This window comes from Antechinus flavipes, chromosome 2, assembly GCF_016432865.1.
Source record: "Antechinus flavipes isolate AdamAnt ecotype Samford, QLD, Australia chromosome 2, AdamAnt_v2, whole genome shotgun sequence".
Taxonomy (NCBI): Eukaryota; Metazoa; Chordata; class Mammalia; order Dasyuromorphia; family Dasyuridae; genus Antechinus; species Antechinus flavipes.
The window spans coordinates 632963796-632990338 of record NC_067399.1 but is presented as its reverse complement, the minus strand read 5'-3'; the positions used below and the strand labels follow the sequence as shown (position 1 = coordinate 632990338).

The 26543-nt window shown below is 37.4% G+C and overlaps 1 protein-coding gene across 14 annotated transcripts in view; it reads right to left on the bottom strand.

Moving 5' to 3' along the window:
- The window catches only part of KCNMA1 (potassium calcium-activated channel subfamily M alpha 1), an 891121-nt gene that overhangs the window by 131203 nt on the left and 733375 nt on the right, over positions 1 to 26543 (bottom strand). For 13 of the 14 annotated variants that reach the window (XM_051982028.1, XM_051982029.1, XM_051982030.1 and 10 more), the window contains exons 17-18: positions 21887 to 21973; positions 17712 to 17788 (exon numbers count right to left, since the gene is read on the bottom strand). In XM_051982028.1, the coding sequence (XP_051837988.1) occupies positions 17712 to 17788; positions 21887 to 21973 (164 nt within the window). Of the gene's footprint in view, positions 1 to 5327; positions 5502 to 17711; positions 17789 to 21886; positions 21974 to 26543 lie in introns of all 14 variants that reach the window. The other variant, XM_051982042.1, reaches the window with a different exon arrangement.

The following is a 26543-nucleotide window of genomic DNA, read 5'->3' as shown; positions in this document are numbered from 1 at the left end:
AAATATGGACTTATTCTGCATTTTATTCCATTTCATCCCATTTCAATCAGCTTTGTCAACTGTACACATATGGTATATCCTTTTTTTAATTTTCATAGTAGTTGTCACCCCCAAATTCTCCAGATCCTTTATTCCTCTTTATCTGATTTGTGCACTTCAAAAATGCCTCTATTTCATTTGGATGCCTTTGAAGCTATTGACAACCTGTCAATTCTATGTTCTGTCTATACAAACCAAGAGCTGATGAAGATAGGTTGATTTTTGTTATATGGCAAGGCTACAGGTAACATCCAAGTGATGAACTCTCCATTCTGCCTCCCACTTTTTATCATGCTAGACTTGTCCTCCCCCAAGTGAACTCTCTGAGCTAAGTGACCCCTTGTGTTATATCTACATGAGCCACAAAAGTCATGCACCATGTAAAATTAGCACAGTAGTCTGCAAGTGGATGCATGTAATTCTGTAGGCTTCAGCTATTAGTAAATAGAAACTCTGGTCTGTGTAATCACACATTTATATTAGCTGAGACTCTGCAAAAGAAACATCCAAAGATGTTTTCTTTTCTTAACTAAATGATTCATTTTTTTTTTTTTAATGTGACCATTACAGGAGGTTTGTAACAAATATCATGCGATATCCATCTCAGCAAGTTTAAATCAATCTGGTTTCTATTGTGTCATAATATCATAATTTTAATTGTCCCTTTATGCTAAATATTAGGTTAGGCTGAGATAATAGGAATAAACAGCAAAGCAGAAAAGGCCATTTTATAAATTTGTGTTGGAAAATATGGAGAGATGTATAACCACAAATTGTTGGGGGTTTTGTTTGTAAATTTTTTTTAATGAAACAAAACAAAAAAATGAGTGTTTACATACCACTGTATACAGAAATGACTCACTTTGGAAAGACTTGGCCTGGAGTTGGTCCTTATGGTGGCAACTACAATATGGCCACTTAAGAGAAACACTACTTAGGCCAAAGCATTCTGAAACATACATGATTCTTCATCAGTAGCTGGTTCTACTTTGGTCTGCTTATATATAGATATATGGATATAGACATAGAGAGATAGAGATATATTGACATATTGAGATGTTATAAAAATCTCATCCAATTCACTATTATGCCCCAAATAAAAAGTTATTTTATTAAGATGAAATTTTGGTATTCACTGAGAGAATCAATACTGCTAGCCATTCAATTGGTTCCTCAAGAATGTTAAAAGGAAAATACACATTGAACAGGCATAAATCTCTCAATGAGACAGATTTTTACAAACATTGTGAATACTTTGAAGACATTCACACTCCTCTGAGAATTTCCTTTTTCCATGCCCACTATAGAAAACATATAATGGAGGGTTGGCTTTCTATTTAAAGTGTCTTGGAAATGAAAAGCTTTTCCTTAAAAAGACAGTGAGAATCAGAGAGAAGGAAGGGAGTAAAGACACTAAAAGAGGGGGTAGGGGGAGAGGAAAAAAAAAGAAAGAAGTGCATTAAATAATCTTAGAAACACATCAGCCCAACTGGGGAACTGTGACCAAAGCAAGCTCCATAATAGTATAATGACCTTTAATGAGTGTCTTGGGAAACAATATAGTCCCAGCATAAAAGACAAAGGGCAAAACCCATCAGGGCTGTGCTGACACTAATTCAGAATGATTTTCTGAACAACTAAAGAATGTAAGAGAGGTAATCTGATCCGCCCATCTGACCTCACTTTGATTCAAGGGCCCTTCTCCTGCCATTTTTAATCGTCAAACACTCTACATTTCACATCTGCTCATATTTAATGAAAAGCCGACTCTCACCACCATTCTCTGAGTCAACTAGCTCTGTCAAAATGGGTACCAGCCGACCCCATGGCAGGGCTAGGGAAGCCCCGGGATTTCTATTGAAGCATTGCCAGTAAAATTCTGCATGTAGATGGATAGTTTTTAATGGGAGAAGAAAGGCTTATGTGGGTTCATGAAGGGGCTCGAATTGGTATTGATTTTTCTTACTTATTATTAACAGTCAAAGGTGAGTGGTCTCACACAGGGAAGAATGAAATCTGCTTTCATTTGATGGAGTGATGACTGGGGGGAGGCTAGTGAAACAGAGGAGGCAAAATCCCCTCTGAGCTGTCAATACCAGTTAAAGCTTCAATGTGCAGCCAAAAGCTACGTTTCCCCACAGTGGTTCTGTTTGGGGGAGACAGGAGGGCTGTGAGATTGTGCACAGGATGTTTCTGGGTGGACAGGACAATATAATCCAAAATGCTGTCTTCTCTTCCTCTTAATCCCTACCTCCACCCAGCCCCCCAACCAAAAGTTGGGATAAGTTGGAATGCTACTGAAACGCTCCAAAATATGGTTTCTCCTTGGATATGGTAGAAATTATACCCCTTGACATTTCCAAAGTAGGCTAGTCATTTACTTTGCTATGTCTAGTGGGAAGAGACCAGGACTAGGACTTGACCACAAGAGCTGTTTCCTTTCTTCCAAGTAAAAAGGGAACATTTAAAGAGACAGTGAGTCCTAGCTGTGGTTTGGGGGATCTAAAAGCTGATTAGGATCAGAAGTGTTCACCCTGCTTAAAACAGGAGGCTCTGAAAAAAGGACGAATCAAGTGGCAGATGATTATTTTCCCTTGAACAATTATAGCAATCCTTCCAAACAAAACTCCGTGTACTCCAAGACTCCTTGCCTCACTACTATGAAAATCAATCCAATTCACTTAAAAAAAAAAAAAAAAGGCACCTACTGTATATGGCACACTGAACTAGGTATTGGCAAAATGTAGATAACACTGTTCTTGTCCAGATAAAGTTCATGGCCTGATGGGGGTTTATCAATCTCCTCTTCTTTCTACTTATTGCCTGTCCTGATACCTTTCTTCCTTACCTCTTGCCTATGTGATTATTAGCACCTCCTAATAGATTTCTCCTTCTTCCTCTTTGGTACATCCTTCACACAACTACAACTTCATTTTGAATAGAATAAAGATTGCATGATCGAATTTGTATGAAACAAGATCTCAAGGATAGGATGGCACCAGAATAGGCGGAGTCTTAAATTTCAGGCAATAAAATCTGAACTTTACTTGGTATGCAATAGGGAAACCCAAGAGATTTTTGAGTAGAGAAACAACCTAATCAGTTCTATGTCTAGGGAAGATAAGGAGGAGTTGCAATTGTTTTAGTTGGAATAATTTTTAATCATTAAAGGAATAAAAGGGAAAAAAGATGATACCTTCTTTAGTCCAGGGTTTCTAGTTTGCTTGGGTCATGAACAAAATAATTAATTCAGTGTGAGATCTGCCCTGATGTCTTTAAAGACCAATTATTGGAAGAAAAAGCCTCTCTGAGCTTTTGCTTGATTGTATATTGGAACAGAATGAAATTCCTCTCAGTCTCTGCAACTTCTTTTTGCTGTAGCTTTTTAAAAAAGCATCTTGCCAGCTGGCATTATTATGGAGGAGATAACTCTCCCAGGTATTCTCATGAATGAGAAGATGACTTTTTGCCCCAATTCAGTTATTCTAAATAACTCTGATATTATCCAACCCAGTAAGCAATGCATATTATGAGACTTAGAGCTGAGTTTCAGTGTTAAATACTGTAAAAAGAAATAGAATCCTCCCCCATTCCACTCAATGGGATTTCTCTCCTATTAGAGAGGCCTTGAAAGTTATTCTTAGGCTATCATATTACCTGTGCTTTAAGCTTCACCTCCCCAGTCCCATCCCATAACTGTGAGCTAAAGTGAGTAAGGTCCATTTTAAACTGGATTTGACTTAAATATAAAATTATCCTCCTGGTTGACATTCTCAGGATTGGATCATCCTAATTATTGTGTACACTATCTTATCTCATCTCTGCTGATAGGGAGAATAAAATGGTTGTCTGCCCAAGATAGATTTAAGCCATATATAGGCACATGAACCAGAAGGGTTGGTAGCAATAGGAATAAAAAGAGAAGGACAGATTGTTTGGATGGAATCAATAAGACTCACAACCCAAATGGATGTGAAAGATGAAAGGGAGAAGAGATTCAAAAAACAAGCCATTGTGATACTGTAGCCCTAGGCTTGATCAAAGACTTTTAAAAATAACAAACAGAAACTCCTCAAGGATCACATAATTAATGTCCATATGCTCTGTCATCGAAAGGATATGAGTTATGTAATGTTGACAATGGAAACTATCAGCTTCCTAATGAGTAGTGCTGTGGTATACCTGGCTCTGCCACTGGGCTGAAATATATATCACCTGACCTCAGTGTGAAAATCTGATATTCTTGCAGTAATGTAGTGTGAATATTGCTCTAATAAATTGAACCAAGTCATGGTCCCAACACTGCTAACTAAGCCTTGCAAGGAGTCAATCTTATCAAAAATGGTGAAACACTAATTTTCCTTTCCTTTTCTTTTCTTTTTAAGTGCCCAAATATTCTGCTCCTGTTTAGAATTGGAATTATAATTCTGAGGCCCTAAGAATTTTTTCTCCCAGATAAGCCCCCACTGGAAAGAGTGTTCTGAATTTGGAATCTTCCTGAGGACCCTCCATACTATATTATAATATAGATCATATTTATAGACATATAAAGCTTACATAAAGGCTTGCCTCATGACAAGTCTGTGAAAAAGAAAAAGCAAAGATTATTATCTCCAATTTACAGATGAATCAATTAAGGCATAGGTAATCTAAATGACTTGTCAAAGGAAAACAGAAATGAAAAGATGTTAGAGCCAAGAATCAACTTTAGATCTCTGACTATCACTTCTCTATTTTTCTCCCCGCATATCACCAGGCTTAAGGCATTAAGGCTCCACTTTCACAGGGAGAGGAAGGAATCCGAGGGGATGGAAGACTAAGAAGGGGGCTGAATATAAAAACATCCTTGCATGTCAAGATGCTCTGTGAGAAGCTCCCTTAGCCCACTGCATATTGTTCAAAGCCAGAGCTGGCGTAGATTGCCCTTAAATTGGGACCTTTTCCCCATCCAATTTCATCATGTTTGGTGTACTGTTGAACCAATTGCCCCTTACATTTATGAAATAAAAATAAAGCATTTCTAAACCACACTATTTAGGTCCTGCTTTGTGGAGAAGCACACAAAGCAAATTAATGAATCACAAAAAATCGAGAGAGGGACACTCCAAAGGCACAAACACAGACACACAGGTACAGAGAAAGGTAAATAAAGGACCACAGAAGAGACGACATTGGAAAAAGCATCAGCCTTGTAAACACAAGGAACCACAGGGCACAGCACAAGACGGGGATGGTAATACCACAGACACAAAAGACACGGAACATCATGTGTTGGTGTTCAAACTTACAGGCATGTAAACTGGTGGAGCAATCATTAACAGAGACAGAAGAAAGTGGGAAGGCTCTTTCAAGGGTGTCCATGTTACTACGCACATTGCCTGACATGCAAGAGCAGTCACGCTCAGAACGTCCGCAATCAAAACAACATGCCATTTTCATTCTCTTGTAGATGGACATCTTGGCTATCACCATGAGGTTGGGTGGGAGGAGAGGAAGAGCAGCAGGTTAATGGCAAGGTTATACATAACAAGGCAGCTGGAAGGTAATTGAAGGGATTTAATACAGGCCTTAGTTTACGTTAACAGTCTTGACCCAGAAAAAATTCAGTACGATTATTGATAACAGTTTGGCTGCACATCAAAAAAAAAAAAAAAAAAACCAATAGGGAAAAGATAAATTGTCTTTGAATTCCCCAAGGCTGTCGTCTGTTATGTTTTCCTCCCCCACAAGGTAAAATGGGTGACCACAGGAAAAGAGAATGGCTAATTGCAATCAGGTTTTTCTATGAAAAGAACAAATTAAAGACAGAAGAATCTCACCAACATTCTCTCTCTCCCTGGCCTGATTACTACAGGAGGGCAAAACATGCACACAGCCAATCAATTAATTGCTAATTTGGAACAAGAAATGATTTTTTTTTTCAAAAATGCAAAAGATATCTAATATGGAGGCATTCCAATTTCCATCTATTTCTTAACATTAAGCAGAGGCTGGGACAGCTTTCATCAAATTAGATGCCAAACGATTACGTGTTAATAAAGAAATCTGAGGATGTCTCTGTTAAACTTCCTGGGAGTGAGTTTACATGATGCCTATAGGAATTTAAATTTACTCTTGACAGAACAAATATCCAAATCTGTCCATATAAGAAATGCAGCTACTCCTGGCTAATGCTGTATATATGACATTAAAGACTGTTTACAAATAAGAAATCACCAGAAGCATGAGGGAGATTGGTCCACCAGAATGTGCTTAGCTACTCAAGGATGTATTTCTTGCTTTAAGGGGAAAGGATTTGAAAATCACACCGATTTTTATATCTCCCCACAAAATCCAGTAAAAAAAGTTAAGGTTTGTATAAATGCTTTATGTTTTATAATACATGTATATCTGTTTATAGATACCCATGTATAAGTATAGCTACAGCCATATAATATTAAGGCTTTTGTTTTAATTGTGCTTTTCTTAACATAGAGAGGAATGGGAAAGCTAATAGATTTTTTTTTTAAATCAACAATAAAATCAAGACTATTACACTGATCTGAACATTAGAGTGATTCTCTGCAAAAAAAAAAAAAAGTAATATTGTTTTGTCCATATAGACTTCAGGTCAAAACTTATATAGCCAAGTTAACACAATTGTCTTAGCATTCCTGGAGGACTTCCTTTTAGCACTCCCACTTTAATCTACCAAGCCAGTCCATATGGCAATACCAGCCTGAGAAATTCTCTAGTTTTATTTTTGATGGTGCCCCCAGATGCACATCATTGGCAATCACTTAACATGAACTAACTCACTTTTTTATGCACATAAAATTGGGGTGCTCATCCACAAATTCTCAGGTAAAAGCAAAAATTCTCTGTCAATGTAAATCAAAACATTGGGGTGCTCCTCTGCAACTTTTCAGCAAAAGCAAAAATCCTGTGAGGTCCATGTGAACCAAAAATTGGGGTGCTCCTCTGCAACTTCTGAGACAAAAGCAAAAATCCTCCGAGGCCAATGTGAACCTAAAGGTCTATTCCTTTTGCCCACAGGTTCCATCAGTTGTTGTTTTTTTTTTTTTTTTTTTTTCCTTTTCCTCCCCCTAGGATGGCAGCAGTGTTATTTTAAAATATGGCTTGTGGTTTTGCCCTCCTTGAATGCTACAGTCACCAGGAAGAGAGGTTTAAATCTCTCAAATGGGTCAAGTCCTGTTCTAAGACCTTTATGACTTGCTATACAGTATATTTGTCAAGCAAGGGTAACGTTATGATTGTGAAAAACAGGCACTGGGGGAGATGAATGAGTGATCTCTTCAGCAGCAACTCCATTCCTTTAAACTTTGCTCACATTTCTAGTGACATGTTCTTTTAGCATCCTAGCTGGTCGAGTTATCTTACAGCTGTTCAGATGGATCATCATGCAGCAACCACCTTGTGCACTGCATGGTATATCATTCCTCTGAGCTTAGTTTTTTTATGGAAAAATATTTGACTATAGTGTTTAAACCAAAGGATCGGGAAAGCTACTATTCTACACTCTATTCACCAGGCCTTCTCCCAGTACCAACTCACAACAGTGTCTGAAGCTTGGAGAGGGAGGGCAACTTTAATATAATTTCATAAAAAGAAATTTTGAATAACTAATCCAACCAGGAAAAATGTCTTTGATTTGTTTTAATTCTATAAGGGAAGTATTAAAATTTTTAATGACTATACCAACTGGATAAGAAAACTTACTAGATTTGCATTCAATGTCTTTTTTAAAGTACCATTCTTTTAAAAATTGCAATAGAAAAGAGGGCCACAAAATTCATTAGCAAGAGTCCCTGGTTTTCATTTTCATGCTGCTTTTTCTATGTGCAAAAATGGAATTGACACTATTTTTTTTAATATCATTTTTAAGGGTAATGGAGGTACAATAATGGTGGGAGGAAGTATGGTGGATAGAAGGATAAATTTGGGGACTCTTTCCATAAGAATTAAACCCAAAGAACTAGGCAATTGAAATCCCCTATTTTGAAGGATTCAGAGGAAAGTACCACTTTAAACAAAAGGCTTGCAAGGCACTATGTTTAACTGTTATTTTAGTTGGTTGTTCTGGAGACCATGCATCATTTTGAGAGTTCATATTGTTAGCATGCAGGAAACAGGCTTTTAACCTGTTAAAATAAGCAGCAAAAAAAGACTTATTGTAAAAAAGATTAACCATTATAGATGTATTCATATAGCAAAGCAATATATGTAATTTTTTTTAAAATGGGAAAACATGCGATTCTTATTTATTCCTTCCCCAGTTGTCGTATTACACTCACACCAAATACAGTATTAAAATTAAAAGAGAAAAACAAACCACATCACACAACATTAGTAAGAATGATTAGTAAGAGGACTGATGACAATACGGAAATGATTAAAGATGGGTTTCACACTTGATCAGACTCTGTAAGAAGTACTGCTGTCCAAAGTGACCATCAGCTGAGAGAGTAGCTTCCTTGCACAGCCTTGAGAGAATACTCTGAATCCTTTTGACACTCTTTTGCCCCTGCCTCTAGCCTGACTCTGTTAAACTCAGCCCCCAAATACCCATATGGGGCCAGAAAAGATTGAGTGATGATTTGTATCCAGCAGGCAGAGAATCCCAGAATATTTGGGAGTTTCCTTATTCCAGCTTTTAATTGTTTGTTCATTCATTCATTCATTCACTTATTTGCTTATTTATTTATTACCAGCAATTGAACTTCTCCCTGTTGATGGGTGGATCTCTGAAAGTTTATAACAAAGTATTAATTTTGGATAATAGTTTTCTTAAATTTTAAATAGAGGAATAACTGGAAACAGTGACCCTCGGATACCATGGCATACTCCATCACTGACTGCTTCCTTTATCCATTTGGTTTTATTTTGGTGAAAGATGAACAATTAATACCAGAAATAAACCAAAATACCCTTTTTTTCTTTTAAATTGATTCTAAAAGCTAATGCTGCTACTTCTTGAAGCCTTTTGCCATATCTGGGAACAGTCTGGAGTGAGGTTAGGGGTTCAGAAGAGTTGTAGATAGCAAAATATCACTCAAAATCCAATTTACTTGTTTCAAATGTAGGGATTAATCCTGAATTTCCTTAAAGCAGACATGCTAGCTCTTAGTCTGACTCTACTACAGGCAAGACAAGGTGCTTCTCTCTCTTGCTGATTCTTTAAAAAAAATTTTTTTTAATAATCTCCCACTATTTGCCCCATCATTCAATCAAGTATTTTTCAATAGTAACAAAAAGCAGATCTGCAAGGACATCTAGTGGAACAGTACAGAAGGGCAGCTGGTCAAGAGAAAATCTGGGAGGGCATCTTCAGTGCCTTGGCTCTCATTAAGAATAGAAATGGGGAACACTTGTCATTTCAATTCACCCTCTTCAGTTGATCCCAGGTAGAGTTTTAATGGCTACGGAGGGAGATTGGGATGGGGAGGAAGGGACAGCAGGAAATGGACACACAATCCAGTTCTAATGCTTTGGGCAGCATTAACTAAGACCATATTCAGCCCAGCCAGGTCAACTTATGGCCTCCAGTGAAGTTTCTTTGGACGTAAAAGACAACCTTATTATGTATTTCCAACGGGTAATGCAAGGGTCAACTACCTCCCCTTCTTTTCATAATGCTCCAGGAGAAGTCTCCTGGCTAGGGCCTGCCAAGTATCCCCAGAAGATAAATTTGCTTTTTTTTTTTTCTTCAAAAGTTCCAACCCCAAAACAGGGTATGAACACCTGGAATTGCTAATTAGTATTTTTTTTTCCCCAAATCATAAAGTGCCTTCTGCTTCGGCTTTGGTTATGAAGTTGAAGCCAAATGAATTCTCAGGCTGGGATTGGATTCTGGACCTTCTTCCCCCCGAAAAAAATCACTCTGCTAGGGTGTTCTTAGCAATGGCCACCCCTCTAATTTTCTAACTACATGTGTGCATCTTCCTAGGGCCCAATGAAGGAAGAAGATCAAAAATCAAAAGGTTCACTTCCATTTCCTAGTATTACAGAAATGCCAAAGAGGAAGCATTGTCAAAATTAAAACATCTCAAGTGGCCAATTCTGAGTATTAAAATCAAGAAATGATCACTGGTGCCACTGGAAAACTTCCTATGTATTTGAAAATGTGGTTATAATAAGGGAAGAGAAAACTGCAAAAAGCAGCCCCGCTGGACTAAACATGTCCACGTTACTGATATTTCTTCAAGTCAGATTGACAATCTGCTGTCAAACTCAAGTTCTCACTTGAGTTGGCCCTTCCAAGCCAAGCCTGGAATGGGAGAGTGAGTTGGATTCTATCCTGTCCTCAGTACCATCTGCCTCCCACATCAGCAACCAAATTGTCAGCCAATTTCCAATTGTGGAATCTTAATTTCCAGGGTGGATTGGAGGAGGCAGGAGAAAGCAACACTGGACTGTCAGGCTCCAGATGGAGTTTTCCAACTGTTGGAAAAACATCTTTGGTTTCAAACTGAGCAAAGTCGAGGAAAAGACCAGCGTGGGGGAAAAAAAAGAAAAAGATTCTGCTGGGCAATTTATAGTCACTTTTCAGACCAAAACCTCACTTTGAAAAATCACTGTGACAACATATTAAGAGTTCAATGTAAGAAGGATCATTCTTAAGAGTGAGCCCTGGAGCTTCTCTTCCTGTGCTGGGGAGGAACTAAAATTAGAAATAAAAATAACCATGGAAGAAAATGTCCACTAAGGCTTGGCAGCTGAGGCATTTGTTTGATGTGACACTGGGAATCAGGGAGTGTTGCTTCGGGTTCTATAAATTAGGAATGATGTCTTCACTTAGCTAAATTCCTCCCATTAGCTTCTGGAGGGAGAAGAAAGTTCTTCCAGGTGGAAGGACTTTCTGTTCCAAGAACAGAAAGAAGGAAAAAAGAAAAGCTAGTAAGTTAGTGTTAGCTGAATGCAGCACGCCCAGCTAATTAATTGGTTCTGCCTCCAATGACCATCTTATGGCAAGAAGACTCACGACCTTGGCGCTGAGCTTGGCTGGCGGTTTTTTCTGAGCCTTCCCACAAACTCCAAAGGGATATCCGATCTAGCCCTTGGATCTGGAAGCTCCAAGTTGACTCACCCTCATAATCCACTCAGGGATAGGGTGGAGAAAGTTGCTTAATCAACTATGTTAGAATTCCATGGCCTCAGGAGTTCCAGAGTTGGGCTGCCACTTTTAACACTGAATTACTAAATCATTTACCCTCCAAACTCAAGAGATTGCTCTATCCAAATGATTAGCCTTAGTGTACAGCTGTACAGAAATGGGGATAGAATCTGTCACCGAAATAACATCTCTATCAATTTCTTCTATCAAATCAACCCCAAGACCCATGCAAGAAGTTGGTTTTTTATTAGTCTGAGGCACCTTGTTCAGGACAAAAACCATAATAATAATTTCTAAGCCACATTTCTCCAGCATGTATTTAGAGACACGTCTCTAAACTTCCTCATAACCCAAATCTTACTGGGCAAGAAACATGCTCCCTGGGAATGTATTAAGTGTCTGGAGACTTGTATTTACTTCTTGTGGGCACTAGAGAACCATTTACAGCAATGGAAGCATTCTTCTAGCAAAACTGAATGCATAGTGTTTTCCAAGGTGCCTGACCAGCACTCAGGGAGCAGATGGAGGAAGGAGTAGGGGCTCTAGTATTTTTTAAAATATCTTTTTGTTTTGTCTCTAAGGAGCTTTTGGGTCACTTACGTGAAAGAGTCATTTTATAGTGAGAGAGACAGGAAAACTTTACAGATTGATGGAAATAATTACCACGATGCATTTACTTGTTTCCAGTCCTTCGGATATTTATATTTCCAAAGCTACTCACAGTTAATTCACTACCTTGTATAGAGAGATAGATATGTAGGTGGTAGCAAGTGCCTCTCTATAGAATCTGTGACTGTATATATAAAAATTAACATTTTTACATATAAAGTACCAGTATACATCATATATATCACCATGAAGGAATATATATATATATATATTTTTCAAAGGCAAGCATGTCAATGGCCTCCACTTCATCCGGCAAACACAGCTATGGTGGTAATTATCCCAGTCTAATTGGCCTCCCCTAAAAGTAATGAGACAGGTTCAAAGTCATTTAAGAGAAACACCATTGTGGAGGTCTTATTTCCAAATGGAAAAAAAATAAGACCATGTTGGGAGCTGACAAGGAAGGGGTAGGTAGCACAGTGGGGATGAATAGACAGCTGGATGAGCAACCCACTGTCTCCAGCTCTTTGCTAGTCTATGGACTGTGTTGGAAGATGAGAGGTGTGGGTATGATGTCACTGCTACATGCAACATAAATATCAAAAAGAAAAGAACTGAAACTATACAGAAATAAAGAATCTCTTCTAGAGAAAGACAGGTGGGACTGGACTCTGGGCTTCTAGGAACCCAATTTACTCACAATATATCACTACCAGTGTGCAGTTAAAATAGAGTAGGGCCCGTGTTCCAAGGCAGCAAGAGAAAAAAAAATAAATCAAAAATATGTCAATTGTCAGAGATTAAGTAAAATTTCTTCAAACACATCAATTTATACATGATTTGTCCCCTATGATGCCTCCCTTCACTGCTGGTGGGGGGTGGGAAATATAAACAATTAAAGTAGGTTTGCTAAACAAAAACAAAAGGAGCAAAGATTTGTTTCCGAGAGCTTTCATCTCGGGCCAAATTGTGCTTTTTCTCTTCCTTGGAAAGCTGTGTGGAAATTCAAAGAAATGCAAAAGTTAAAACTACATCAACACAGAATGACCAGTTAGGAGCACAGTGGATTTCCACCTTTGGGAATTCCTCTGGACAAGGTGACATGAAACATTATAGATTATTTGATAAAGGAAGATGGGAGGGAGGAAGCTGTAAAAGGAAGGCCTGGTTATTTTAATTATCCTTGCTTTGTGGAGATGTACCATTCCTAGGTAAATTATTAATACCTAACCTAACAGGTTTGGACAAATGGCTATGTGGGTCAGCTTCTTGCTCAAGCCTTGATGCTGTCATGGCGAATGTGTAGACAGCCCCCAAAGAAACATGGGTCTGCCAATGCATTATTCTTGAACTTGGCTTTTGACTGGCTGGGGGAGCTGCTGACAATTAATGCCCTTGTAATTAAGATTTCTTTGTCATAAAAATACTTCTTCCCTACTTCTCTCACCTGCATGCAGGGGGAGGTTTATTTTTAGCAATTTATTCCCCCCCACATCTGCATTTCACTCTCTCTAACGCTGCCTGCTCTGCCTTGTTAATTATGAAAAAAAATATTTGGACATTCCACTTTGCTGTCAAATATTAGCTTGACAGTCAAGACCTGCAATGGAGGCGGGGGTAGGGGAGGGAGGGAAACCCAAACAAAACCTTGTCATGTTGGTTTAGCTTTGGGAGAGATGGTGCTTTTGCAGTGATCTGGGCTGCACGTGATGAAGAATCATATGCTTCACTAGCTGAACTAACTTTAAGGGAAATGAAGAGAATAAAATCATTTCTAACAATTATGAAGCATTCCTCCCTCTCTCTCCAGTGGGGAAATAGCTATTGCTGTTGGCTTGTCTGGAATTAAAGTGGGGGAAAATACCATGGTAGGTCAAGTCTTTGCCCTCAGCATTTTTTTTTTTTTAAGTGTATTTACTTGTTTCATTTCACTTGCCTTGGAGTCGTTATAAATCTGACTCTGAAAGATCCTTGGTTGAACCTTCCCTACCAAATCACTTCAAGAATTCTTAACCTGAGATGCAAGAACTTGTTTTTTTGTTTTTTGCAAATATTTGGACAATTGAATTTCAATATAATTGGTTTCCAAAGCAATCTTCTGTATCTTATTTTATGTATTTAAAGCCATTTTTCTGAAAAGGGGTCTAGATATGGACTTTGCCAGATACGACACACACAAGTTAAGGACCCTCACTCTAATATTACAGTCATTTTTATTTAGTTTCCTATTTCTTCTTCAGCCATCTAAGAGCTGGTCTTTCTTCTGTTAACCTACACAAGGGCATGGTTAATTGGGTGTGGTCTTAAGGGTTTCTCTTTTTCCTTGAGAATTTAGTTTAATTGAAGAGGGCTTTCTCCAAGAGTTCATGTAAAATTGACTTAGAGGTTGAGTGAATCTTAGAAACTATCTAGTCCAACCCCTTCATTTAATAGTGAGAAAACCGAGGTTTGGAGCAAAAGAGGGATTTAGTGAAGGTCATACAGTAAGTGGCAAACACAGAGAAGTGTGTCCCCTCTCTTCTCTTTTTGTCTACAAGCATGACTGAAATGATCCAGGCTGCCAGTGGGTCTCAATGTTCTCCCTAGGGTGTGGTGAAGTAGAGTGATTGCCCAAAGGATGGTTTAATAGTGAGAATAGTCTAAAAAGAAAAAAAAAATTATCTATGTCTATCTATATATCTATCTACCTATATCTATATTATATATTTGTATAATCTAATACAGGGGTCCTCAAACTACGGCCCTCAGACCAGATGCAGCAGCGGAGGACGTTTATCCCCCTCACCCAGGGCTATGGAGTTTCTTTATTTAAAGGCCCACAAAACAAAGTTTTTGTTTTTACTATAGTCCGGCCCTCCAACTGTCTGAGGGACAGTGAACTGGCCCCCTATTTTAAAAATTAGAGGACCCCAGAATTCTAATAGATTATATATTTGTATAATATAGATATAAATATGGATATATTCCAATCCTAGTTCTGCCCTCAACTCTTCATATGAGCATGGGTAAGTCCCTTCCTCTCTCTAACTTGAGTTTCCTTATTTATCAAATGAGGGAAATAGACAAGTCAATCTCTGAGATCCCTCAGGCTTTGACATTCCCTGAAACATTTCAATGAATCTCTTCTATATCATTTCCTTCAGCAAACCCCTTCATAGCCATTAGCCAGGACTAAAAAAACAAAAACAAACAAAAAAATTCTGAACTGTTAAATATAATATTTTCAATATTGAGAGAACTAGGGATAATTTCTATAAGATATTCTATAAGAATATCCTCATGGTATCTACTTAAACTATGTTTTACCAGTAGGTGTACTAAGGAGATGAGAGGGGAAGGGCACATAATTTGATTTTTCTCAGGTCCTGCACCTTCCTAGGATTAGCTATTTATTATTTAGCTATTCTGAGGGTCCTCAGAATGAAATAATAGTTTCTCTGTGGATTTTTCATGTCTAGAAGAACCTCTGGGGAAAGGGGTTCTCTTCATAGAATCTTACATAAAAGACTGAGCTCCCTCCGTAGCCATTAGAGGAATTTCTTTCCAAACAAAAGATACCCTTGTACTCACTATGTCTTCTGCTGGGAATGAGAAGGATAGGAATCTTTCTTAGAGTTAATGGAACCCCTCTGCTAGGGTACCCTAGTATCTAGAGTAATCAGAGAGTAACTGCTTCCTTAGCCCTCCTGGGACAACTCTCAGGATTCATTAGAACCATCAATAAATCAATAGCTAGTGCCCAACAGCTCATTATATATGGATCAGCCATAGATGTATTCTCTACTTAGTCTCCCATCCCATACTTAGGGGTACATAGGGTCACCCCTCACTGGAAGTCTTTAGACAAAGACTAGATGAATAAGACTTATATAATGTATACTGCAGAGGGGATTTTTGTGTTGGTATGGGTTAGAATGTGAAGCAATATGGTTGGCTGGATAAAGAGTTGGCTTTGGGAACCAAGAAGACTTGAATTCTAATCCTGTCACTCTATATGCCATGTGATCCTGAGCAAATCAGTTACTTCTTACTGCTTAAGGTAGCTGGCTCTCCAAGACTATTAGTTGTAGAAAAGGTACCAAGTTGCATGTGTCATTGACTCGTTGAGTAAGTTTGCCCATATAAATGAAATTGTAAGTCCAGTCCTTATCCAGAGCCCCCGGATAGATGGCCACTGGGATTCTATGATTCCTGTCCATTTTCCAAATCAGCTTGCTCTATTTCAGGCTTTAGACTGTTTATATTCTATTCTGAAGCAATCTAATACTGGATCACTTGAAAATGGCTTCTTTACTCAAAAGTGCAACCCTGCAGAGAAAGATGGAGAGGACAGTTTTTTCCATAGATATAATTATATTTAGTTATCACTTCCCACTAGAAATGAATTTCTCCATAGTGTCATTGGTCATGATTTTGGAGAGAGGGAGGTATGGCTTCCAGGATACCATTTAACCACCTCCAGGGGGCAGAGGGAACAGAATGAGGAACTTAGAGTCAGAAAACGTGAGTTAAAATCTTTTCTCAAAGCTTGCTAAGCTACTAGCTTAATCTATGCCTCAGTTTACTCAAATGTAAAATGAAGATAGTAACAGCACCTACCTCAAAGGGCTCTTGTGAGAATCAAACGAAATAATATATACACAATTTTGTAAACTTTAAAGCACTATATATTGGTTATTATTATTATAAAGTTATTATTATATCAAGACTGGTGATACTTCTTCCCATCTTTGTCATTTAAAAAAAATGAAGAATGTCTAATTTATTTCCTCCATGGATGTGTCATTGAATAATCAGTGGGTAATACCTGTACAACATTTCTATAAATTTCTAGAAATCTCCAAATATAAAAAGCCTTCCTGGGGCTTGGTTTGAAAGGGATTTGAGACAGACATGCAATATAATACTGAATGCATTCTCTTCTACCCTTTGGGGACCACAAAGAGAGAAAGAATAAGCAGTATCTCTTTGAGTGAGAAAGATAGTGACTGGACCTGTGATGAAGAAAGGAAATGGTTAAATCCTTCCATCCATGCAGGTCAGCATCTTCTCAGCTATTCCTAATTTTAGAGAGTTGCCAGAGTAGGAGAGAAGTGACTTGCTCAGGATCACTTTGCCAATGTATGTCAGAGGTGAAACTTGAACCAGGTCTTGCAGGTCATTGAACTCCATCAAGCTGGGAGCTCTTTGACAGCAGAGACTACCTTTTGTCTTTCTTTCATCTCCAGAGCTTAGTGAAGTGCCTGACACACAGTAGGCATTTGATGAAGGCTAGATGACCTGACTTGACTTCTTTGTTCTAAGACCAGCCAACTACATCCTATGTCATCCCATTTCTCTTGACTAAAATCATCAAAGTAAATCTGCCTAGCAATGATGTAAGACTAGGATGGATAAAGATATCAGAATTTAATTTTTTTCTTCCTTTGGTGCCAAAATTTCATAGACCTCATTTATCTGAATGATAAATAGATTAATCTTATTATGATTCAACATCCTACCTCTATCCTAAGTCCCACTGGCCAGCAAAATCATCCTACCAGGAAATAAAATTGGCTTAGTTTGAGCTCCCTCTTCCTGAAGGAGGACAATTGGATGCTTCCCCCTCCCCACCCTAGTTTTTGCATATCGAATTCTACCCTTCCAGATCAGACTCATCTTTGCCAGCACTGTTCTTAAGCCAGGAGGCCATGAAGATCCATTTAGGTCACTACTTGGGGAGGGAAGGAAGGAGAAAGGGAAAGGGGGAAGGGAGAGCTGATGTGAATGGCAGATTTGCCAACTGAACAAACAATATTTATTTCCAAGTCTCTTTGTACCAGTGTGTGAAACATAAACACATTTTAAGCAGAGTCGTTAAGTGAAACAGTTTCCTTAGGAGATGGGGAAGGAAGTGAAATTAAGGGGTGGGGATTGGTAGGGGAGGAAAGGCAGAAGAAATATTACTTACGCCGTTTGCAGCCACATTTTTTTATCCTTTTGGGATCTGTGATGTCATCATGACAGGCTTTGCAGTAAAAAAATGCCCTGGAGAGAGAGAATGGAAAAACTGACACATTTCTTAATCCACCCAAATGAAATGAGTCCCACATTTCTTCCTGCTATGGTGCCAAATTAATGAAACATGCCAGCACTAATTTCCTTTAATCTTTTGAAAGGTTTAGACATTTAAAGACGGAAGTGTTTGTTGCAAGACCCTTCATCTCCAACACGAGACTCTGCTCTTCAAGTTAGTGCTTCTTTTAATAAACTTTCATTGGAAAAGTAATTGGGGGAAAGGCTGATAATGTAACCCAGAAGATTAGCTCATTTGTCTTTCATCTTTGAGAACATCATGTAGGTTCCCTCAGCTGAACATATTGAGAGTGAAGGCTCGGCCATCGGCAAGGTCACCATTCTCTGGATTCCTTAGCAGCAGACTAAAGATTTAAGGAATATGGGAGACAGACAGATGAGGCTCTTCCTCACTCAAATGTTACAAAGGGGATATTCTGAATAAACCTTTGCTCATTAAGCAAGCAGAACGGTGGTAGTGGGGAGAGAGAATGGGATTTGAGTCAGACATTGATTCTTTATGATACAAGATCTAGCATCAAAATCCAAGAGACAAGATGGCAGCCAAATACCGTTAAACTGGAAGGGAACTCGGAAATCAACAGGTCAAATACTCTGGTTTACTGGGGAGACAATAACAAAAACTAGTCAATCCCTACACTCAACAGCTCATGGGCATGTTCTCAGATAATATTTCCCCTTGGCTAAGCAAGACTAAACAGGCATTCATCTACAGAGGGCCTCCGGCCTGGTTCAAAAGAGCACTCATTATAAGATGTCCCAGCTATGAACCTAATTAATAGGGTGTTCTGATGGGCTCAGGTGAGGTAATAGAAGGTAAGTCTACAACAATGGCTAGAAACTTAGGAAGGCTTAGTATTAGTGGGTGTGATGAAATCCATTTTATTAGATTTCTGGCACACAGGAGGCATTACCATAATAGATTTAGGGCCAAAAGGGATGTTAATAGATCCTCTTTAAAGTTTTCAGTGTGCTCTACGTGGATTTACATGGATTATTTTAGGGTATCTTGGTAATATCATTGAGAGTTTTTGTTGTTGTTATTGGGTCATATGAAATCATATGTAACTTGTAACCCCATTTGGAGTTTTCTTGGCAAAAATAGTGAAATAGTTCCCCATTTTCTTCTCCAGCTCATTTTACAGATAAGGAAACTGAGGTAAACAGGGTTAAGTGACTGGTCCAGGGTCACACAGCATGTAAGTCTCCGAGGCTGGATTTGAATTCAGGAAGAAGAGTCTATCTGTCTCCAAGTCTGGCGCTTATGTGAACTATTATTATCTGGAAACTGAATCTCTATGTTAAGCACCTTGTTTCTCTTGATGTAAAAGGAAAAGAGCAATCACTGGATCCCATTCCCCTTATTGTGATTCCATCTCTCTTAGTCTTGTTATAGTGTTTGGAGAGCCTGCCTCAACGGCAGGAAGATATGAATTCAAGTTATACGTCTGATACTCACTGGCAGGGTGACCCTTGGATAAGTCCCACAACTTTTTTTTTTTTTTAGCAGTCTGGGTCAGCAGTTCTCAAAGTCTAGTTGGAGGTCCCAAACATCCTTTCAGGGGATCCATACTCTCAAAATTATTTTCATCTTTAAACTAACACACACAACTAGAAGTTCTTTAGGGGTCCTCAATAATAGTAGAGTATAAAGGGTTCTGAAACCAAAAAGTTTGAGAACTGTTGTAGGCAATCTTCAAAGACTGTAAATTGTAAATAAGGTGCTAATCTGAGGGAGTAAATAAAGGTAGTTGCCTCCCTTACCCACAAATTCCTTATATAAATGAAATCACAGATCTAGTCATTATTCTTCTTTGGGGGTCCTTTACTTTCCACTTGCTGTTTCTGTATAGATATCATGCAGTCCATTGGATGGCTATATACCAAAGACTACTACTGAGTCTGCTTATAAATAACTGAGAAAATTGTGTTCCTTGATTATGTTGGTATTTGGACTAGACCCAAGAAGGTTTTCCCCCAGAATTCTGATCCTATGAGCCAGCCCTCCCTCTCTCCTGTAATACTGTGCTTAATCTGGTCATTTGGGTTTTCTATAAGCTCCAAGTCACTCATTTCTGTTGCTTTTTCTAGTTGAAGACATATACTTAATAGCAGGTCATCTTAATCAAGTTTTCCTTGAAAATCAAATAAAAAAACCAACTTGTCTAGTTCCATTCAAATCTCCCAAGTCTTTTCTGTGGTTTTCTGCCCACGTCATCTATTTGAAATCCCCTAACTGACAGCATTTGCCCTGACACCTCCCCCACACCATGGAAAATCACAGCCTGGTCTTGTACTTATTATGTCAGCATGTATTTGTGAATGCCATAAAGCACAAAAATGAGACATGTTGCACTACCGAATATAGGATGTAATTTGTTTCTTGGACCACTTTGTGTTGGTGACATTCATTAGGGAGAGATGCAATGGGAAAGGGAATTATACAAATGGGAGTAGGGGGAGGCATAAGTGATCTATATTTCTGCAGGGTTCCCTAGCCTCTGGCTCATGTGGCAGAGCTGCTGTGTCAAGCTTTTCTGTCTACTAATCTGGACCCAGATGCATTCCTTCTTAATGGTGAGCTTAGAAGGGCAGGGACATCAGCCTATTTACCAACCCAGCTTGAATTCACTCTGTCCAATTTCCAAGGAGTTGGAACTCTGGTAGCAAAGTGACCAATAGCAGAGGACTCTGAAGGGGAACCAGATTTGACCCAGCTTCTATATCAATTGATATACATTTCTTCCTCCTCAAATTTCCCTAAAGAAGTGGTTTTCAAAATATAGTCCATATGTCCCTGCAGTCCATAAAGCACTATCAGAGGATCCTAATCATAATGATCTTAAGGCATTATTCACCTATTAAAATATTACTTTTTCCAACTACACAGCTGGGTGAGATTGCATTCTTTTCATAAATCTCAACAAAAACACATCTCACAACAGATTCAATGTAGAAGCAAGCATGAGAATCTAGTTGTCTTCTATGAAGCCAGATCATAGAAATGTGCAAAAATCTGTAAAATGTTACTCTTCTACTTTTTGAACATAGATTTTTCATCAAATATGTTATTTAGATTAACATCTATAAAATATTGAAAATATATTTTTCATCAAATATGTTATTTAGGTTAACATCTATAAAAATATTGAAAATATATTTTTCATCAAATATGTTATTTATAACATATACAGATGTGTTATTATTGTTTTAATGAATTAATAAGTACAGATTTTAAAATATAGCCATTTAATTTCTTATATGGTAAATATTAATATCTCTGTCTTTATCTCATCTATCTATATGAAACACATTTCAAAAAATCTCTTTGGAGTGCTCAATAATTGTTAAGAGTATAAGTGGGACCTGAAATCAAAAAGTTTACCTGGTTCTTTCTTTTACCTCTTTTTTTTTTTAAATACTCTATCTTGTATTGTATTTTTTGTATAATTTTAGACATGTACAATGTTTATCAAATTCCATTATTTATCTAAAGTTTTAGGAATAACTAGGTGGCACAGTAAGTAGAGTGCTAAGACTTGGAGTCATGAGGATATGAATTCAAATCTGACCTCACTTACTGTGTGACCCTGGACAAATAATAATTTCTATATGCCTCAGTTTCCCCATATGTTAAATGGGGATAATAATAGCATATACTTCTCAAGGTTGTTCTAAGGATCAAATGAAATGATATTTGTAAAGTACTTAACACAGTGCCTAGCACCTACCTATAGTAGGACCATATAAATGTCACTGTTGTTATTGTTAACATCAATAGCAGAATAAATCCATTATTCCTCATTTGGCCAATACCCCATATGAAATGGAAATTTGGCATTTCTCTAATTAAGATGAACATGAATCAGCCCATGTTAACAAGTTAGGGATTTTTTTTTTTTTAATTGACTCCATGTAAAGAAAGCTGTATTTGCTGACCATTTCAATAGATTGCCTTGACCATGTTTTAAGGTTTGTGGGGCAGACAGGAGGGATCTGTTGTGATTGATGCATGAAAGGAGTGAAATTGGAACAAAAAATCAATTTTACCTCTTGACTTCTTTGGCATCACTTGCAATGAAGAATCCTAAAGTACCTTCTTGGATTTTGAGATGGTTTCCAGGATTAATTAATATGCTGCTCAGTGAAACACAAAGAGAGAAGACAGAGTTGTGAGGAGACATTCAAAGAAGAAATTCTGAGGTTACATTATATGGTTGTTTTTTATAGGGGGCCCACTAGAAGGGAAGGGATGTCAGGATGTCCAAAGCCATTCTGGCAGGTTTGACGCCAAGTCCACAGTCCCTTAGTCCCAAATCCTTGGTATTTGATCTGATAATGTCATCAGCGAACTCTAGCTGTTGGTTCCCCAAGTGGCGTACCCTGGGCATCTTTTTAAGGAAACCAAAGCAAAACCAGATGCCAGCAACCTAATATGTTCAAGAAATAGTCTGCCTTGCCTACTTTGGTATGTGGGTTGAACTTTTGAATAACTGATTTCCCAGGAACTTACTACCCAAGGTCAAAGTCGAAGAATCATCAGTCAAATTAAGTCATTTTAATGCCAATATTTACTTCTAATGACATTGAGTTAATGGGACCCCTATATGCATACATAAATATACAAGTATGTATACCACGTATTACCAAGGGGCAGAGTACAAGGCAACCAGTTACCAATGCAGGGGAAAACACAACATCTGCATGACAATGCTAAGAACATTAAAAAAAAAAAAAGATGAATATTTAGGAAAAGAATAATCCCCACACTAACAAATGAATTGGTCATGCATTTGATTTAATGGGTGAAATACTAAGAGCCCTGAGTTTGCACATAAAAGTTATATGTTAGAATTAGATGTGAAAATATCCATAAAATCAGTCCCAAAGACCTGGCCCATAGTAGGTACTTAAATGCTTGTTCACTTTCTGACTTCCATTTTTCAGGGAATAAAACTTATATCCCCTAGATTGTGTTTTTGCTATTAAGGAGAACATTATCCCAAACAGGACGGCTATTCAAAAGGGCTATTTAAATGGTGTGTGTGTATTGTGTGTGTATGAATGTGCACGTGCACATGCATATGTTAAATAGAATAACTTGTACTTGGATGATGAGAATCAGTAAAGGAAACTTCTTTGGGATAAATAGGCATTTGGATCTGTTCCCTGAAGTTTAATCACTTAAAAGATCAAAAGCAGGACTTGCTAATATGCTTGGATTCAGATGGAGCTAATACCTTTTTTTTTTCCTTTTTTTTTAAGCTTGGAGAACAATTTAGGGAAGATACTAAATACAGCAATAGATAAAACACAGATATCCTTTGATCTGCAAATCTGTAGTGCTTAAGGTTGATGTTTGGAAATAGGTTATAGGAAGGAAGTCATCGAATTCAGAAAACAAGAGGGTGATTAGTATGTGACCATTTTCCAGTGGCAAACTCTTCCATGCGAGGGTTGTAGCAATCAGAGAGTGATTTGTCTGTAATAACATAAGAGTGACCCAAGTGAACTTCTGTTCAGTTGGGAGATCTCCCAGTAGGTCATTACCACAAAATAATGGTCTCCTATCACAAGAATCTCCTAAATACCCAGAACAAGGCATTGTGACAGAAGGAAACTGAACCTGTGTCGTTGCTGTTATTAACACTAAATAATAGCAGAAAATCCTTGAAGATTTGACTGTTCTGGCCCTAGATATAAAGACAGTAATGAAACTATTCACAAATAAGGAAAATGTGGGTCTAAACTGATCACAGTGTTACAAGCACTGAACCCATAATCATGCAGAAATAGGTTTTACACTTAGTGGATTAACCATGACCTCTGCTCTCTACTACCCTCAATGGTTGGCAGCAGAACCCAGTTAGAAGACGGGAAGAATTTGTCATAAAAAAAAAAAAAATGAGTAAGTGAGTCTCTGGCTAGCTCAATATTTATATCCTATAGCCAATAGGATCACAGGATTAAAGATGACTGAAGAGATTTCAAAAGCCACCTTGTCCAATCTCTTCATGTAACAGATGAAGAAATTGAGATCCAAAGAAAAGGAAAGTGAATTGCCCAAGTTTACCTAGTCAGTGAGCATCAGAGGCAGAATCTGAAGCTAGTTCCTATTATTTTTTAATATACTCTATTATCAATGAGGATTTACTTTTTAGATATAAAATTAGAGTCTCTCCCTCTATGTGGTGAATTTCAAGAGCAGGCTGCATTTTCAAAGGGATTTCCAGTGCATACAGAGAATAATCAAACCTAAGAATGGATCAGCATCATTTAATTTCATATCCTTGATCTTATACTACCCTCATCATAATAAGATAAGTGGAAAAAACTCATTCAGAATACACCAATCAATCAGTCAATCAATAAGCATCTATTGAGTATCAGCTGGAGTGCATGCCAGGTATAAGAAAAAGATTCATGTCTATTTCCTCATTTGGGTCAGAAGTGGAAGTAGATGCCACAAATAGGAATATTGTACATTTTTATTAGTACTTATTTAGTATAAGCAAAAAAAAATAAATCCTTTGAATAATACACAAAAAGATTAGAATGATGACAATCAAAGGTAAAATTTCAATAATATTTGCTCAGTGAAATTCAAATGTAAAACAAGTTTTTCATATAACCTGGAATATCTCTTTTCCCCAGATTATTTGCTTCATTCTTGTGTTTCCCAATAATTGAACCCTTGGTGTGATTGTACAAGATGAAGTAGGAAGGAACAGATTTTCTATTAATGAAAAATCTCTTTTCATTCTTTCCATTTTTATCCCTGTGATGAAGAACAGCTAACCGTGCAGTGAAAAGTTGGATCAGCTTTCTAACAACTGCCAAGTACACCATTTATAGTGGAGTCTTTCCTTCAAGTCCATTAAAGTCAAACCAGAAACTAAGGTAATTAAAATGATTAAGGCCTGGAAGCAAATAATCTCTTGATGATGTCATTGGTTACTATTGTTTGGGTTAGCCTTTGGTACTAATTAATGAGCTACCCAGGAGGTAACCAATTTGCAATATAAATCCATTTTACAACTAAAAATTCACAATTTTTTTTTATTATTCCAGAAGAACTTCTGGAAATGGACAAGCTAATTTGGACTGACTTAAGGCTATAATGAGATTTTTTCTTTAAACCTTATGCCTCTGAAAGCATCTTTCATAATGAAACTCACTGTATAATTCTAGAATACACACACCCTCCTATTGTACTCATTTCTACATTTGTGTAGAAATAGCATAATTTGTGGACATCCTAATTTATATATGATTCTGCTTCAGTTTTCTGAATGGTAATCTTGCCAATGAGTTCTACACTCAAAAAAGTAAAAGAAATTCTTGATGGATATAAAAATATCATAGCATCCTGCCAGATTCTTTTCCTTTTTAATAACTTGGTCATGATATACATTTGGATTCCAATGGATCAAATGCAAAAAAAACAAAAACAAATTGCTGGCTGACTACATAGTTTCAAAGACTCTTTGGGGAAATATATTTCTTTTTTTTTTTTCATACTTTGCCCTAATAAAAGCTTTAAAACTTATGTACATTCAAAATTCCCAAGGTTCTAAGAGCTTAAAGGAATTTCATCTATCTCTTCCTTAAAAATATAAGATGACAACCTCAGGTCCAAGTGACTTCTATTTGCCAAGTGCTTTCTATTCTTTGGCTATTGTTCTTGACCTCCCAAGACTCTTTGATCTTCCTTAAAATAAATAAATGGAATATATTGATTGTGCCTATATCTCTATCCTCTGCCTGAGAAAAGATCTTCTTTCCCTGTGGATCACTTTTCATCAGTTTTCTGCCTTTGAGACATTAGTAATACAGACAAAGTTATCTTCAGGTTCTGGGAAATTCTTTATTTTTCAATGTACCAATTAGCTCAATTCTAAAAGAGTTTTAAAAGTAGTGTTGGCCCATTTCTGCTCCTAGGGAATATCTAATTTATTTTCTTTGTTCCATGAATTTATTCATTCCAGACACAAGACTTTCTGTTATACAGAGTATCACAAAGTTTGATCTGCTCTTTTTCTTGTTCTGTAAATTCTTTGCCATTCTGGTATTCGTGTCTTTGGCCCTGTTCAGCTGAGGAATCTTATGAAAATTTGGTTTTCCTATACCTCAGAAGGTTCTTACATCTCCTCAAGAATAGAACAGAAATGGAAACCTATCCTAACAAGTACTGAAAACTCTTCTGTTCTGCCTCTGCTCTTTGGCAAAAGCCAAAGGTTTTTCTTAAATGTACTTTTCGGCAATGTAGATACTGATGACACATCTAAATAAGTATAAATTATATGTGGACACTTTTATATATATATAAAATTATAATTATATGTGAATACATTATAATGTAAACACTAAGTTCCCTGAGAGAAAGGACCATGATTTGTTTATATACTCCACAGTATATATTTTGCTTGGTGCCTTAGATGTAGTAGGCATATACATACATAAATACACATATATGTATACATATGTGTTTATATGTATATGTGTATATACATACATATGTATACACACAAATATATATGTATATAAACACACTTAGGTATACATATATATTATCTGAGACACTATGTGGAAAATAGAATCAAACTTCAGGGCTAGAAAGGACCATAGATAATTTAATTCAACTTCTCATTTTATAAATGAGAAAACTGAGGGACAGAAAAATTAAGTGATTTACTTAAAGTCACAA